The sequence below is a fragment of the Taudactylus pleione genome, unplaced genomic scaffold (genome assembly GCF_031769625.1).
Source record: "Taudactylus pleione unplaced genomic scaffold, aTauple2 ptg000967l, whole genome shotgun sequence".
Taxonomy (NCBI): Eukaryota; Metazoa; Chordata; class Amphibia; order Anura; family Myobatrachidae; genus Taudactylus; species Taudactylus pleione.
This window is the reverse complement of record NW_028285368.1, coordinates 2,267,757-2,281,918: the sequence shown is the minus strand read 5'-3', so window position 1 is coordinate 2,281,918 and position 14,162 is coordinate 2,267,757. Positions and strand designations below refer to the sequence as shown.

At 37.2% G+C, this 14,162-nt stretch overlaps 1 protein-coding gene across 1 annotated transcript in view; it reads left to right on the top strand.

The window, feature by feature from the left end:
* The window catches only part of PAX5 (paired box 5), a 278,680-nt gene that overhangs the window by 229,845 nt on the left and 34,673 nt on the right, over positions 1–14,162 (top strand). The window contains exon 11 of the mRNA XM_088460115.1: positions 6,902–6,988. Within this exon, the coding sequence (XP_088316241.1) occupies positions 6,902–6,988 (87 nt within the window). The remainder of the gene's footprint in view (positions 1–6,901; positions 6,989–14,162) is intronic.

Sequence of the window (14,162 nt, the reverse complement as noted above, 5' to 3'; positions counted from 1 at the left end):
CAATGCGTGTGATGGAAAAACCATCTCTCAGTAATCTTTGTATTTCCTTTAATTTGTAATTAATAGATGAAAATATGTATCAGTAGAGATGTGCAAACCCACTGATTTGCCTAAATATGCAAATTCTACAGAATTTTACAATTTTTACAATTTTACAAATTGTGTTTTTTACCAGAGAATTTTTAAAACACTCTAATTCAGCGGTGTGACTTAGTGATCGGCAACTGGCCTCACCCACTTTCTAAATACAAGTGGTTTTGCAGGGTGGAAAAGCAAAATTTCATTTTCCACTGCAAACACATATACTTTGGCAGAATGTTGGATATATCAGTGCAATATCGCCTTGCCAGTTTTGCATGTCGTAATTGACTTCATATGTGTTATAGTCATTTTAACTCAAGAGGATTCTGCTATAAAATTTCTAAAATTCTGACAATATGGGCCCTATCCAATTTGCAGCGATAACGTTAAGTTTTCTCTGTAGAAACTTTTCGGACTATTCGCTCGAATTTGCCACTTTTTCGCATGATTGCACACTCCAGTTTATTGGTCAATCCTATTGCAAAAGGATTGACCAATAAACGATAACACATACACCTAATAATTCTTGCATTTAAGACCGGCATAAAGTGCATTTGAAAATGGGGAAATCAGCTTGTACCCCCCAAAAAGGTAAACTAAGATAAGGAAATAGTGTAGAAGTGTGTTTGTGGACATAAGGGTTTGGGGTTCTTAAATCGTGTCAAATGGCTGTTACCTGTATATGCATTTTTCTATATCAGTGAAGAAATTATATAAAGCAATTTTTTGGAGCCAAAATAAATGCTGCAGTTAGATTAGTGGTACATTTATAAATGGGTGCAAGTATATTTTAGTGTCATTTTAGGGCACTTTTAAACATTTTAAAAATACACCTGGTGCAGCCACCTGCAATGCTTAAAAAACCTGTCCCATCCATACTGCCCCCCAAAGTATCTGACCCACTATTTTAAACCCATTTTCCAACACTTTTTCACCCCAAAAATAACATCATTATTTCCCAAATTAAGCTAATTAAAACATTATTTTTGTCTAATTAGTCATCAAGGGGAGTGTCCAATGGGTTCTGCACCAAGTCCCAACATTTTTGCCCAAAATAGGGATTTTTCAGAGAGAGTGAAAAGTAATTCCTGATAACGCTATAAAGTTTTCGCATATGTAAAAACTGTGGCTAAAAGAATTTTGCGATAACCATTTTTCCCGAAAATTTCACAGAAATGAAAACTTGTTGGGGAAAAAGCCGTTATCGCAGCTATTTGGATATGGCCCTTTTTGTATTTAAAATAGGTATGGGTAGAGCCAGAGGTTACCCTTTACCCGCAGCCTAAAGAGAAAACAGGGTTCCCCAGACCCTTAAGGTTAGATAGATATAAAAAAGAGGGATTCTCTGGCATTGGAAGATGGTATGATACAAATATTTAACTTTAAATGAATTGTGTCATTGACACTATAGGGAGAGCAAATGTGTAGATTTGGGAGAGGTCAAAGTAATTATCACAGCTACTGTATTATTGGGAAACACATTAGAACCATTAATAAAGGATTTAGGGGGTCATTCAGACCCACTCGCAAGTGGCAGTACGCTCGCAAGTGGGTCGATGTTCCCCACTGCGCATGCTCACGACGGAGGGAGCTCCGTTGTGCGCATGCGCGAGACCCGGCGAGCGACGGGCTTTCCATCGCTCGGGGTCTCGCACCAAAGGGGGCGTGCTGTCGATGTTGATTGACAGCACGCCCCCTTTGGTGGGCGTGCCGGGGGCGTGCCTGCCAGATGGAGGCGTTCCCATGGGAACGCCTACCGTCTGAAGCCGGCCCCACTGACATCACTAGTGATGTCAGTGGGAGTGATTTTGGCTCTGATAGAGCCAAAATCACTCCAGGGCTTGTGGCTGGGAAACCCGACCGCAGTGTTTCCCTCGCAAGTCCGATGGTCGCGATGGTCAAGACCATTGCGACCATCTTTTTGGACGCTCGTATATGCTGTGGGTGGTGACCCACAGCTATACGAGCGTCCAGGAGGACACTCCATTTTAATGGAGGAGGGCCCTGATTCAGAGCGAGCACTCTGGTCAGAGCGTCCGGCTCTGAATCAGGCCCTTAATTCAATAATGGAGAATACCCCTTTAGGTTAAAATAACATTTATTATAAATGTATAAGTGGCATTAAAAGTACAAAACAATGTTTAGAATAAATAATATGGATCGTACAGGGCGCAAATAGAATAAGGATATTTATTATGTCATATGTAAAAGGTGATAAAAAGAATTATTTATTAAAAACTACATATATGTTAGAAAAATGGTCCTAGTGAGACAAGGATTAAAATTCAAAGCATAGAAATAATATTACCATTGAGTAAAATTATGATATTCTGTCACTCCTATGTGGAGCCAGAGTTTCTATATTGACAACGGTGTGGTGTCACCTTTGATAGGTGGATGAATCAAAACATAAATGATCGCAAAACAATACTATATTAAAATAAAACACTCATCTGTTCATTGTACATAATTAGCAGGTTGGATATACAATGTAAATATAGTCAATATAGTCCAAGCTGATACGTGTAAAAGGTCCAGGAATGTCTTTTAATAAATAGGTTGTAGATAATAAAATCCCAGTCTGATAAGTGTCTCATGGATCCTTGCTGTATAGAAACATAGAAAAAATCATTTCCCAAAGACTGTTAAAAAACGTTGGTCGGTGCATGCACCTCCTACCTCCGTGCCGGTAAAGACAGTGATAGCGGTCTTTACTATTGTGTTGTGTCCTGTCTGCTTGCGATTACTTCCCGGGTCCTGTTGGAGATGTTGGAGACCCATCCTATGTGGGTCCCATGATGTAGCAGCCAGGGCGGTGGAAGTCTTCAGCCGCTGTAGAGGGATTGTTACCGGCAGTGTGCGTGCACGTCTATGTCACCGTCGGGTTCCCTCTTCCGGGTAGTGTTCCGTACAGAGGGCGTGGCCTACGCGTTTCACCCATCCAATCAAATGCGGGCTTCGTCAGGGCTGTGTGTGAGTGTCCTTGCTTGGGATTTCTTTATATAGGGCTTTCAGCTCCTCCTATTCTTTTTAGCTACTTTGTTAATGGGATTTTGTTGTATATAGCAGAGACAGCTGGCGCTCTGGTTCCAGGACCAGGAGCACTTCTCCTTTGTTGCAGCACAGGACACAGCCAGACATTACTGTTTAAGAGCGCACCGGACCACCTACATACTTTCTCTATCCCACATATAAGCTTACTGTTTAAGAGCGCACCGGACCACCTACATACTTTCTCTATCCCACATATAAGCTTACTGTTTAAGAGCGCACCGGACCACCTACATACTTTCGCTGGCTCCATATAGGAGTGACAGAATATCATCATTTTACTCAATGGTTATATTATCTCTATGCTTTGAATTTTAATTCTTGTCTCACTAGGACCATTTTTCTAACATATATGTAGTTATTAATAAATAATTATTTTTATCACCTTTTACATATGACCTAATAAATATCCTTATTCTATTTGCGCCCTGTACGATCCATATTATTTATTCTAAACTGAGTGGTACAGGAAAGCCACAGGTATTTGAGGCAGCATTAGGATATAGATAAAAATTAGATAAACAAGTACCCAATATAAATCATCCCACATATAAGCTTACTGTTTAAGAGCGCATCAGACAACCTACATACTTTCTCTATATACACAAAACAATGTTTGTCATGGACAAACGTAATATTAAAACAGATAAAACATTTTTGCTATTTACAGACTGTAAATTGCTAATATATAAAAATGTATATTGAAAATATATAGAATCAATAAAATAACATCAGGCAAAAAATCAAAATAAACCTCCCAAAAAGCATAAAATTAATAAAATAGGTAACTTCTAAGAGTATACTGGAAGTGTTTCCACACAACTGGCCGCTTCCTCAAGCAGTAGTGAATACTTTGAACTCTCTCAATCTACACAGTAGCTCTCCCTATATGGGTGAGTAAGGGTAGGTCTAATCACAGTATAGTGTCATAAACCCAATTCATTTAATGTAAAATATTTCCAGTGGTATCTTATTTTAATATTACATTTGTATTTGCATCTTAAAATCTTATTAAAATCTGGTTGTCTTTGCTCCAAATCAATGTAACATTATACCTATCATAGTACAGTATATTTTATTACACAGCTGACTTACTGTTCTTAGGAATCTTGTCTGGAGGAAGAGAGGACAGTTTTCTGATTTCACCATTACATGCGTTACCACTGACATGGGGTTTTGTGAAAGCACTTGCTTTACTTGATGCATGAATGACTGAGATATTAGTGTGTTTCTTGGCAATACAAAATCACTAACTACCTTTGGGTTTGGTATGGCAAATCAACATTCAGTATGTCGACAATCAAAAGGGGACAGCGGTAGACCAATCCCAACATGCCTGATGCTAGTACTGTGCTGTAAAGCATTGTCACTATCTCAGCAGTTGTGGTATGTTAGGTCATCAGTTATCATGTTGATATGCATCAGGTCGACATGGGAATGTCAACATGGTCAAAGTGCCAGCATGCAGCATGTCAACATTCATCATGTCTACACGGATGACATGTGGCCCAGTGGTCATTTACCTTGTGACTGTCAATTCCGACGCAGACCTCTGATGGAGTGGCGGTTTGGGTGAGTATTCTCCCATTTTACCTTACTCTAATCCCTCTTACAAACCTAAACCTTCCCCTATTGCCGAACCTTTACCTCCACCTGCACAACCTAACCCAAACCTCCCCCTGCAGCCTAACCTTAAACAGCAGCATTTTGAGACTGTTGGCATTTCACATGGTGACATTTCAGATATCAACATTGTGAACATGTCAACATTGGTCAATTGGTGCCAGAAGCTCACAAGAAATTACCATCAGTACTGGCATTCCCCAGGGATGTGTTCTAAGCCAGTTATTATATTCTTTGTATAATTCTGATTGTGTTTTGTCCTCAAATTCAAACGTGATTGTAAACTTTGTGGATGACATCACTGTTGTGGGTTTAGTCAGTGATGGAGATGAATGCACATATAGAGCAGAGGTCCAACACATTGTACACTGAGCGGAGACAAACTATTTATCCCTTAACAATAAAGAAAGAAAGAAGTTATCTTAGACTTTAGAAGGGCAAAAAGAACCGATCTACACTCATTGTGTATAATTTACTCCCATTGTGTATAAATTACATAGAATTGGAGAGGGTGAAGGAGTTCAAGTGTGAATATAACAGATTATCTCAGTTGGGCTACTTACATCTGTTCTGCAGTAGGGAAGGCTCAGCAACACCTTTTTTTAATGTAGGTTGCGTGCTGCAAGTTTGCCTGGGAATATTATAATACATTTTTACAGATGTGTAATTGAGAGTACATTGATGCATTCTACAGTATCTTGCCATGGTATGGAAATTGCTCCTAGGCATAACGCAGATCTATAGATAGAGTAGGTTATTGGTCAGTCGCTGCTTGGCTGGAGGAAATCTACTTAAAAAGGAGTGTGATAAAGGCAAATAAAATTATTGTGGCTAATGAACACTGATGTCATAATCTTTTTGATCCTTTACCATCAAAAAGGAGATTAAGCATTAAAACCCACACCAACAGATTTAGGAAAAGCTTCTTTCCTTCTGTGATCTCTAGATTAAACGTGCAGTGAACTGTTGTATTATGTGTTACTATTGTGCTTTTTTTTGTCTATTTTAAAATTTCACTTCATTGCATTTGATGTTTTGTCGTAACAATAAACAATTGAATTGATTCTGAGGTTGTCGACATGGTACATGTCGACATGTTTGAACTATGTCATCATTCTAGTGTCAACATTATGAATGTCGACATGGTAATTTGCGCCAATGTGTCTGGATCTCCATCCCAGCTTTACGACTTTAAACATGATGATAAAGCATGATGTTTAAAGTTACAAAGCTGAGACAGTGACAATGCTTTATATTGCATTACTAGCATGTCATCATGTCGGGTTTGACCTACCGCTGTCCCCCTTCTTGCTTGTCGATAATCTAAGTGTCGACAAGCTACCAGCATCCCTTGGGAACATCTTTTGCTTGTAGTGTTGTAATGATGCTAATGACAAGCACTACAAATAAATTATAATTGCGTTTCATGGTGATAAATGAGTTGTGCCATGACTGTAAAATGTATAGAAAAATTACAAAAGATAAATCAGGTAGGCAATGCTGCAGTACTGTTTATACAGCTATGTAGCAAATGCAGCAATGAATATACAGGAATCTGTGCTTCTGCTAGTCACCATTATAGAGAGTATCCACAGAGGTTTTCCCCTATAGGCATTTGTCGATGCTTGCCTTCTATTTCCATGCACTATGACTGGCCTGATTCTCCATTGTACACTGATAATTTGGCAATGTTTTTGTGAACCAGAACAGATTTTTAAATGCATTCCCTGACAGTGTATCAATAAATCTATTTCTTGCTTTATCACAATCACTGAGATCTTGAAATTCTGAAACAAATCCACATAATGTATATATTCTTTCTTGCCTCATTTTCTCATTCTCTCTTTATGGTTTCCAATGTTAGTTGTTTTATCTTGATTGTTACTAACAATAATTAATTAATTTTCACCCTTAAAATTGTTATGAATATGTGATAATAATAAATATATCACAAAACAAGAATAGACAATAATATATGAGTAATAAATTATATCTAAAAATTAAAAATATATATAAACAAGAAGCAGGAATGAACATTGAGAACTTTGATACTTGTAAAACTGATTTATAATACTATGGAATGACGTGTTCTTTTCTTTATACATGATATACTTCTTAAACATATAAAATTGTGTTTCCATTTAAGGGAGTGATTTCTCTGGGAGTCCGTACAGCCATCCACAGTATTCTTCATATAACGATTCCTGGAGATTCCCTAACCCTGGATTACTAGGTGTGTATGATAGCAATTCCTTCAACATATGTAGTATCAATTATTTTAGATAAATATTGTACTAAGTAACTTGTGTTTTAGCTTTTGATTACTTCTTCATTATATAATATACCTCTCTCGAAAGTGCTAGAATTTTAAATGTGTAAAATATTATTATATTTTTTATTTATATGGCACCATAAGGGTTCTGTAGCGCATTGCATAGGGATTGAACATACAACACGATTCCATAGATACAAGTTGAACAATTTAAAGAGTTACAGACATGTTGAAATACAGTATGAACATATAAACATAATTACAACCCGCAACTTACATAATAACATAGCGAAATCAAGAGTAGAGAGGTTCCTGCTAGAGAGCTTACATTCTATAGGATCCAATAATGTTCTGTTTTTTTTCCAGTTTTATTTAGCACACTGAAATATTTAGGACAGATTTGCAATGGTGCCCAGAATTTTTGCACATGGGGCTGCAGATCTGAACTGGAAATGCTCTGAGGACTGTATATTCTTAACTTGTTATTAATATACACACAGTTTAGACAAAACTTGTGAAAATGTAGAAGCCAACATGAAAAAAATAAAGTCGGCAAAACAGAAAGTGTTGTGCACAAAAGTGGATGTGGTATATACATGTTGGGTTTGATATTCTTATTTGAGTGTGGTTTATGGAATATTGTGGAATATTGCATGAATTCATTGGACAAAATAGCTTTAATAATCAGAGACAGTTATTGAGACAAGAGGCATTATCAGGCACACCAGAAGCAGAAATGTGTACATCAACGCAATGCTAATGCCAAACAAGTAGAACTGGCCATAATACTATACATTAAGGGTTTCAGTAGCAATTTTTGTGTTAAATACCAAATACGTATATATTTATTTAAACTGGTCAGGGTATGAAATGGCCAGCACAATTTCTTGAGGCCATGATGGTATATGTAATCACAGCTGAGCTAGATTTGATGGTTGCCATTCCTGAGCAGTGGCATAAATGGTTTATGGATGCAGTTGCAACCACAAGGTGAGAAAAAGCCCTTGGCAGCTCACGTTGCTAACATTAATAATAGTGATTACTAATTATTATACACAGTTAACCAACATTTTATTTCATCAGTCAACAATATTTACAACTGTGCTGTTTCTGCTGGGTAAATTTTTTTTTATATAAAAACTCAATTAAAAAATATCATTACCTACCAATTTCATCCAAATCACTTTATTGTCTATTCACCTTTTTTTTCAGTAATAAGTTGTATTACTTGGTATGAAATTTAAAGTATTTATGCCTTATAATTTATGTCAAAGTGGAATTACCCAATAAGAACTGACTAGAGATCTTATAAGCATTACAACAATGTATCTTATATACAGCAGATGGTAAATGTAGAGTCTTAAATACCACCTGGAAACATTGTTGATTAATAAATACCCCCTGAGTCTAATTTCCTCATTAAGTGAAATTGTGAATATATCTCAATATATTTGAATAGCTTTTCAGCTGACAAATCTGTGAGAAAAAGAGCTGTATATATTTCTGAGTTTTGTGTTAGCTTTTGTTAATGAGATATACTTTTGTTATTTAACTGTGTATTCCATTATATATGCATTAGTTGTCTGTAAAAAATGATTTTTTTTTATATTATGTGATTGGTGTACTGCACTGATATTTCTGCACACATTACACAATTCAATAACCCACATGTTGTGCCATTGGCGACCTCACATATGTCAAAACAAGGCAAAATGAAGTGATAGACAAATAATATTTCATGTAAAATATATAAGCTCTGTTCTTACCTTTCATTTCTACATGCTTTTACTGTAATTGAATGTCTGGCTTATATATATATATATATATATATATATATATATATATATATAGTCCATTTCCCTTTATTCAAAGCAAATTTATACCATATTAAAGAGATACTGACTTTAGTAAGTGCACTTTGACCCTGTCTCATGGTTATTGCCATGTCGGTTTTTATTTTTGAAACATCCTTAACACTTATCAAAGGAAACTACGCTTAACACCTTAACACTGCTGTCAAAAATTAGTCCACTTTGACTTTGCATAAAATAATTAGGATTTTTTTTCTGCATAATTTGCACAAATGAGATAAGTAGAAATTCCAATTAATTGTCACCACTCAACTACATTATTATTATTACCAAAGAGGTTTGAAGATTTACTAAAGGCAGAAAACTATATGACCTATTTCAGATAAATCAATTGTATTTCTAAATTCTGTATTTAGGTTTGCATTATTTTTTAGTCAGTAATCACTATTCATATTTTTAAAACAACAAACCTAAGTGAATAATAATGCGATAGCCACAAATTATTTCTTGTTATACGCAGAATTAATTTCAAAAGATACTATATGTGAGCTATACAAATAAACATATATTCATATATGTCTAAAATTATATATATATATATATATATATATACAGTCAGGTGCATAAATATTGGGACATTGACAGAATTTTCATATTTTAGCCTCTATTCACCACCACAATGGCTTTGAAATGAAACAAACAAGATGTGCTTTAACTGCAGACTTTCAGATTTAATTTGAGGGTAATTACATCCAAATCATGTGAACGGTGTAGGAATTACAACAGTTTCTATATGTGCCGCCCACTTTTTAAGGGGCCAAAAGTAATGGGACAAACTAAACAATCCTAAATCTAACTTTCACTTTTTAATACTTTGTTGCAAATCCTTTGCAGGCAATTACAGCCTGAAGTCTGGAATGCATAGACATCACCAGATGCTGGGTTTCATCCCTAGTGATGCTCTGCCAGGCCTCTACTGCAAATGTCTTCAGTTCCTGCTTGTTCTTGGGGCATTTTCCCTTCAGTTTTGTCTTCATCAAGTGAAATGCATGCTCAATCGGATTCAGGTCAGGGGATTGACTTGGCCATTGCATAACATTCCACTTTTTAGCCTTAAAAAACTCTTTGGTTGCTTTTGCAGTATGCTTCGGGTCATTGTCCATCTGCACTGTGAAGCGCCGTCCAATGAGTTCTGAAGCATTTGACTAAATATGAGCATATAATATTGTCCAAAACACTTCAGAATTCATTCTGCTGCTTTTGTCAGTAGTCACATCATCAACAATACAATACAATACAAATACAAAGGAACCAGTTCCATTGGCAGCCATACATGCCCACGCCATGACACTACCACCACCATGCTTCACTGATGAGGTGGTATGTTTTGGATCATGAGCAGTTCCTTTCCTTCTCCATACTCTTCTCTTCCCATCACTCAGGTACAAGTTGATCTTTGTCTCATCTGTCCATAGGATGTTGTTCCAGAACTGTAATGGCTTTTTTTAGATGTTGTTTGGCAAACTCTAATCTGGTCTTCCTGTTTTTGTGGCTCACCAATGGTTTACATCTTGTGGTGAACCCTCTATATTCACTCTTGTGAAGTCTTCTCTTGATTGTTGACTTTGACACATATACACCTACCTCCTGGAGAGTGTTCTTGATTTGGCCAACTGTTGTGAAGGGGTTTTTCTTCACCAGGGAAATAATTCTTTTGTCATCCACCACAGTTGTTTTCTGTGGTCTTCCGGGTCTTTTGGTGTTGCTGAGCTCTCCGGTGCATTCTTTCTTTTTAAGAATGTTCCAAACAGTTGATTTGGCTACACCTAATGTTTTTGCTATCTCTCTGATGGGTTTGTTTTGATTTTTCAGCCAAATGATGGCTTGCTTCACTGATAGTGACAGCTCTTTGGATCTCATATTGAGAGTTGACAGCAACTGATTGCAAATGCAAGTGTCACACCTAGAATCAACTCCAGACCTTTTACCTGCTTAATTGATAATGAAATAACGAGGGAATAGCCCACACCTGTCCATGAATTAGCTTTTGAGTTGATAGTCCCATTACTTTTGGCCCCTTAAAAAGTGGGAGGCACATATAGAAACCGTTGTAATTCCTACACCGTTCACATGATTTGGATGTAATTACCCTCAAATTACATCTGAAAGTCTGGAGTTAAAGCACATCTTGTTTGTTTCATTTCAAAGCCATTGTGGTGGTGAATAGAGGCCAAAATATGAAAATTCTGTCAATGTCCCAATATTTATGCACCTGACTGTATATATATATATATTTATATTATTATATATAGTACTTGTCAAAAGCCTGAGCACACCCCCTGAAATCGAAAAGGAGCTTGTTTATCGTACATTCTACTACTTTTGTATGAATGGCGTATGATAAAAATAACAAAATATATTATTTACAAATTGTCAACAAGTTTCCTGAAAGCTCCAGTTAGTCAAAAATGGGCAAAAAGAACTGTGAGTTAAGTGTGGAAACATGTGCTCAAATCATTGTTTTGAGGGAAGAAGGTTATTCTTTGTGGCAAATCCCCAAATGGTTCAAGGTATCCGTTGGGCCGTGGGTTGGGCTATTGAACGTAAGTCAAAAACCGGCCAAAATGTTACAAGAAAATGAACTGGTCGTCCCAAAACAACAACTGTTCGTGAGGACAACTTCATTATGACTACTAGCAAGCGTAACAGATGTTTGACTGCTCCAGAAATAGGAAGGCAGTTGCGGAAAAGTCATTCCCAGCCTGTGTCTGATAGGATGGTGGCCAGGCGCTTACAGGAATATAGCCTTAGTGGTAGGGTTGCGGTAAGAAAACCACTTCTAAGTGCTACAAACATAGCAAAAAGGTATGTATGGGCTAAGAAGCATAAGGATTGGACTTAGGAACTGTGGAAGAGGGTGATTTGGACCGACGAATTGAAATTTGTACTTTTTGGCTCGCATCGCTGGGCTTTTGTGTGTCGTCGTCCAGGTGAGCGCTTTCTCCCAGACTGTGTAGCACCAACAGTTAAGCATGGAGTAGGCAATGTGATGGTTTGGGGATATCTTGCTGGCAACCAAGTTGGTGACTTAGTCAGAATCTATGGAATAATGGATCAAAAGGTGTACCACAACAAGTTGCCTCTGGAAGGCGAACTGTGGGTCAGAACTTCGTTTTCCAACAAGATAATGATCCAAAACATATGTCCAAGTTGTGTACTAATTATTTGCAAAAGAAATAAGATGCTCAAGTCATAACAAAAATGGAATGGCTACCTCAATCACCAGATGTTTCACCCATCGAGCTTTTGTGGGAAGAACTAGACAGGGAAGTCCGAAAACAGATGCCTACCAACACTGAGGGCCTCTGGGAGGCTCTTCAAAGCTGCTGAAGTCGAATGGACCACTAAAAGCTGGAATAATTAGTAAATAGGATGCCAAGGAAATGCAAAGCGCTTATCAAAGCTAAGGTTCGTCACTTCAGTGAAAGCAGACTACCTAAAACTACTAAAATAAACTTGCCTAAAAGTCAAAACAAGTATTTTTTTTGTTTCCTTATTGTTCAAACAGTTGTTTATTTTGAAAACAAAGCCAATAAAACAGGTTTTTTTTCATAACTGTGCAGTTAAATTGAAAATTCCTTAAAATATACTGGTGTGCTCAGACTTTTGACAAGTACTGAGTGTGTATATATATATATATATATATATATATATATGGACTAAAGTATTTGGCCAGACCTGTTAATTATTGAATTAAGGTTTTTCAATCAGACCCATTGCTACAGGTGTATAAAATCAAGCACCTAGCCATGCAGTCTCCATTTGCAAACATTTGTGATACAAAATGGGCTGTTTTGAAGAACTCAGTGACTTCAAGCTTGGTACTGTGGTAGGATGCCACCTTTGCAATAAGACGTTTCGTGAAATCTCATCCCTGCTGGATATTCCACGGTCAACTGTAAGTGATATTATTAGAAAGTGGAAGCATTTAGGAACAACAGCAACTAAAATCACAGAGTGTGGTCAACGACTGCTAAGGTACAGTACATGTTGCTTAAAACTCGCCAATGCTCTGCTGATTCCATAGCTGAAAAGTTCCAAACTTCCACTGGCATTATTGTAAGCACAAAAACTTTGTGGCAGGAGCTTAATGGAATGGATTTCCATTGCTGAGCAGCTGCATGCAAGCCTCACATCACCAAGTACAATGCCAATCGGCGGATGGAGTGATGTAAAGCACACTACCACTGGACTGTGGAGCAGTGGAAACGTGGTCTGTGAAGTGATGAATCACCCTTCTCTGTTTGGTAGTCAGATGGGCGAGTCTGGGTTTGGCAGATGCCAGGAGAATGTTACCTGTCTGACTGCATTGTGCCAACTGTGAAATTTGGTGGAGGAGGGATAATGGTATTGGGCTGTTTTTCAGGATTTGGGCTAAGCCCCTTATCTCCAGTGAAGGGCAATCTTAATGCTTCAGCATACCAAGACATTTTGGACAATGCTATGCTTCCAACATGACTGTGCCCCAGTGCACATATCAAGGACTATAAAGACATGGTTTGATGAGTTCAGTGTGATAGAACTTGAGTTGCCCACACAGTGCCCTGACCTCAACCCCATCGAGCACCTTTGGGATAAACTGGAACAGATATTGCGAGCCAGGCCTCCTCGTCCAACATCAGTGCCTGACCTCGTAAATGCTCTACAGAATGAATGGGCACAAATTCCCACAGAAACACTCCAAAATCTTGTGGAAAGCCTTCCAAGAAGAGTGGAAGCTGTTAGAGCTGCAAGAGAGAGACCAACTCCATAGTAAAGTATATGTATTTATGTTTTTGAGTACAATGTCACTACAGTCCCTGTTGGTGTAAAATTCAGGCTTCAGAATACTTTTGTCCATATGGTGTATGTATATATATATATATATATATATATATATATACATATATATATATATATATATATATATATACATATATACAGTATAAAAAAACCTCACTTGGTTGCATACTATTTACAGAAGGCACCCTCATCTTCAAAATGATATATTACGAGTGCAAGTCCATTTGGTGGAACTTATATATATATATATATATATATATATATATATATATATATATATAGTCCATAGACATAAAAGCTTACGGTTTCACATGTCCCATTATGGTTTCTTACACGTGATCTGAAATTTGGCAAAACCTATTGAATTTCTGCCAAAGAAACTTCAAAAAGCAATGAAATTATGATAATTAAGGCTGACACCTTAATGGACGTGTTCCTTGCGTAATACAGATATGGTATGCCATGACACCATGTGGTTAACT